The sequence below is a fragment of the Hydra vulgaris genome, chromosome 02, assembly GCF_038396675.1.
Source record: "Hydra vulgaris chromosome 02, alternate assembly HydraT2T_AEP".
In the NCBI taxonomy this organism is placed as follows: domain Eukaryota; kingdom Metazoa; phylum Cnidaria; class Hydrozoa; order Anthoathecata; family Hydridae; genus Hydra; species Hydra vulgaris.
This window is the reverse complement of record NC_088921.1, coordinates 19,792,501-19,796,172: the sequence shown is the minus strand read 5'-3', so window position 1 is coordinate 19,796,172 and position 3,672 is coordinate 19,792,501. Positions and strand designations below refer to the sequence as shown.

The 3,672-nt window shown below is 25.8% G+C and overlaps 1 protein-coding gene across 2 annotated transcripts in view; it reads left to right on the top strand.

Annotated features, from left to right (window-relative positions):
- The first annotated feature begins 936 nt into the window (after positions 1-936).
- Positions 937-3,672, top strand: part of LOC100208067 (rho guanine nucleotide exchange factor 39) — a 57,902-nt gene continuing 55,166 nt past the window's right edge. For both annotated transcript variants that reach the window (XM_065790275.1, XM_065790274.1), the window contains exon 1: positions 937-1,110. In XM_065790275.1, coding sequence (XP_065646347.1) covers positions 975-1,110 — 136 coding nt within the window. In that variant the 5' untranslated portion in view covers positions 937-974. The remainder of the gene's footprint in view (positions 1,111-3,672) is intronic.

Here is a 3,672-nt window from a genome sequence, read left to right as displayed (position 1 = left end):
ACAATGTGTAGTACAAAGTAAAAATTTGTAGTACAAATTAAAATTAATTGATTGTAACTATGACTTCCATAGCAATTGTCACTGAAAATCCATATCATTTTATATGTATGCTATCTAGTATCTAGTTTTTTTGATAGCAGTTTTATTTTTTATAGCAGATTTTATTTTTTAAAGTAGTAGTTGAAAGTGTATTACATTTTTTTAGGTCGCATTATTTTAGGTGATTTGTGGTGTATGATTGTTTTAAAATAAATACGCTTTATTACGAACAGCGAAGATATATATAATACCTGTAAATAAAAATAAATAAACTTTTTATCTCTTATAAAAAACTTAAATTAGGTTTGATATTAAATATTTTAATTGATATTAAAATTGATTTTAAATAAATTTTAAAGTTTTTATATTTTATATTTTATAGCATGCTATAAATATAAACTTTTTAGTTTATACATACATATATTTATTTTCATAAGTACGAACAGGATAAACAGCATGAAATAACATAATTATGAGTATAACAAAATAGTTAAATACTTGTAATAAATGAAACAAACATTTTGAAATGATGGGATATAATGAAAAAAATCCATAAATAGAGAATGCCTTTTATTAGAATAGCTTCATCTCTGCTCAGTAAAAAAAGTAATGATAATATATAGAAACTGGCTTTTGGATTATGGAGTTAAATACATTTTTTTTTTCTATATTGATCTCTTTATGAAGGTGAATACACTAAAAATCAAACAAAAAGTTTTTTTTACATTAAAGTTTTTTTTACATTAAAATTTTTATATCAATTCATTTGCAATCATTGCAATAGTTATGTAAAATAAATATATTTTTCCATGTAGATACCATTACTTTAGAGAATAAAATAAAATAGAAAAGAGGGCCATATTGAATATAAACATTTAAAAATAATATAAATTTTTAATTTTTTAGAGATTATTATAACATTTTAAAATAAAGTTATGACTTTCACATCTACAACAGATACATCTATAGTATTTACATCTATGGCTGATATATCTACAGTTTTTACATCAACAAGAAACACATCTATGACTTTAACATCTTCAACTGATATATTGCGAACTGAAAATAAAGGTTTCTTTATTTATTTGTAATAATAAGTTGTTTTTTATATATAGATATATATATATACATATATATATATATATATATATATATATATATATATATATATATATATATATATATATATATATATATATATATATATATATATATATATATATATATATATATATATATATATATATATATATATATACACATATATATATATATATATATATATGTATATATATATATATATACATATATATATATATATATATATATATATATATATATATATATATATATATATATATATGTGTGTATAAGTCACTTTATTCTTTTACTGACAAATGTTGCTGATACTATGGCTCTTTTTCTTGTCATGTTAGTCATACCTCTCATCCATCTTATCATCATCTTCTCTTTTGGCAGATACTATACCATATAAATACTAAAGTTAATACAAAAATTTAAAAATATTGAATGTCAGCATCTAAATAACTAAGGAACTTACATGTTTATTTCCATTATTTATATATCCAAATTATAAATGCATAAATGCGCCTCTTGACTGATTTCCTGGTTCAATCATAAAAGCTTTTATTTTTTCTCGTTGGTTTTAAATCAATCCTCATTCTACTCCATGTTTTTTACCTACTTGTGCAGTTGGTAAATTAAACTTTAATCATTTTTTTTCATCTTTTTTACAAGAATCTTAAAAATAGATGTCTTTTTATTATTTCAAGAAATCACTTTAAAAAGGTCCTAACTGATGCTAAGCTCCATTAATCTCAATTTACTAAATCTTATCTCAGATTTTAGTATTTTATCTTATATGCTAGGTTCTGAGTCTTAGAAAATCTTTAACAGAGTCATAACTAAAGTAAGTTAAGTTTCCTCTAATTTGACTCTTGAATCTAATGACCATACTCTTCCAACCAGTTAAACAGGTCAACTTATTGTTAGATATCCAAATCATTCTGGCTTTGGATGCTAAAGGGTAATTCCATGTCAAATGACCCAGAACTTTTAAAAAATGTCACCCTTTGTCACAGATTTTACTAATTTTTACATGCTTGAGAGTACTTAGTAAAATTAGATTTCCTTGAAAATTTTGGCCTCTGCTCCAAGAAGATCCTAAAATATGAACATTTTACTTTTAATAGATGTTGGCCTGACCCCTCTTGCCCCTTCAGAATTGCAATGTTTATTTAGAGATTTCAAATTACATAACTTTAAAAATATTTAATCCTTTTACCTAAAAACTTGTACCTGGCTATTTTCAGGAGTGGCGAATTCCAATGAAATGATCAGAAAGGTAAAAAATTATTTTTAAGTACCTGTATCAATTTAAATAAATTTAGGCAGTTTTTAATATACCTGATTTTAATGCTCAAGAAACCCATGTGGCCTTGATGATATCAACAAAAAAAATTACACATTCTATATTCATTAATCTTTCGAAAAATACAAAGATTTTGATCTGCAAGTATATGGATTTCCTTATATGGATAATGGGCACAGGGTTCCACTTTTTTGTGGTGTATTGCAATTGATTTTTCACTACCTTTACTTCTAGATTTTTTAAAAACAATATTTTCAAAGTTATCTTTGCATTATTGAATTTTATTAAGAAAATAAGTGGGGCATGGCTCCAGTGCCCCGGGCCATGGAGCCTCTGGTCGTCTGCCCTGGAAACAATTTTAATTCCACATTCTTTGGTACTACAGAAGTGTCAAAAGTTTCAGAGCTCCAGCTAGTCTGGAAGGTATTGAAAAACCAATCGCAATATTCCGCTACAAAAAAATAGGGACCGTGTCCCATTATCCATACACAGAAATCCATATACTTGCAGATCAAAATCTTTATATTTCTTAAAAGATCAATGAATATAAAAGTATGTGTAATACTTTTTTTTTTGATATCATCAAGGCCACATAAGTTTCTTGAGCATTAAAAGCAGGTTTATAAAAGAAATTGCCTAAATTTATTTAAATTGATAATTACAGGTACTTAATAATAATTTTTTACACTTCTTATCATTTCATTGGATTCGTCACCCCTAAAAAGAGCCAGTTACAAGTTTTTAAGTAAAAAAATCAAATATTTTAAAATTATTGACTTAAAACCTCCTTTTTGATCACTTTACCATCGTAGTCTGACAAAAGTGTAATATTTTGTCAGGCTATGATGAAAAAAATATTTTGATTGGTTACAACAAGCAGCTATTCTTTAATCAGATCTGTAACAGCTTGGGGCAAGCAGTGATTTGTGGGTTTTTCTCCAATAAAACTTAGTTATTTACTGCTAACAACTATCAAAATATTATTGACACTCCTATATGGTGAATAACAACCCTCTCACTCTCAGGCAAGGTCCAAAAGCACATTGTATTTAAAGTTGCTTTATCTGCAAAGTTTGAGCTGCTCTACTGTCATTGTGAGGTTGCCTCTCTCTCTTTTTTCTACAAAAACTATCATGGTTGTGCTCAAAGAAGCTATTATCTCTAATTCGATCAAGCAAAACTCATTCTTGCTTGGTTTATCATTCAGCAAAGTCATATCCTTTTACTTTATCTGTCCCTTC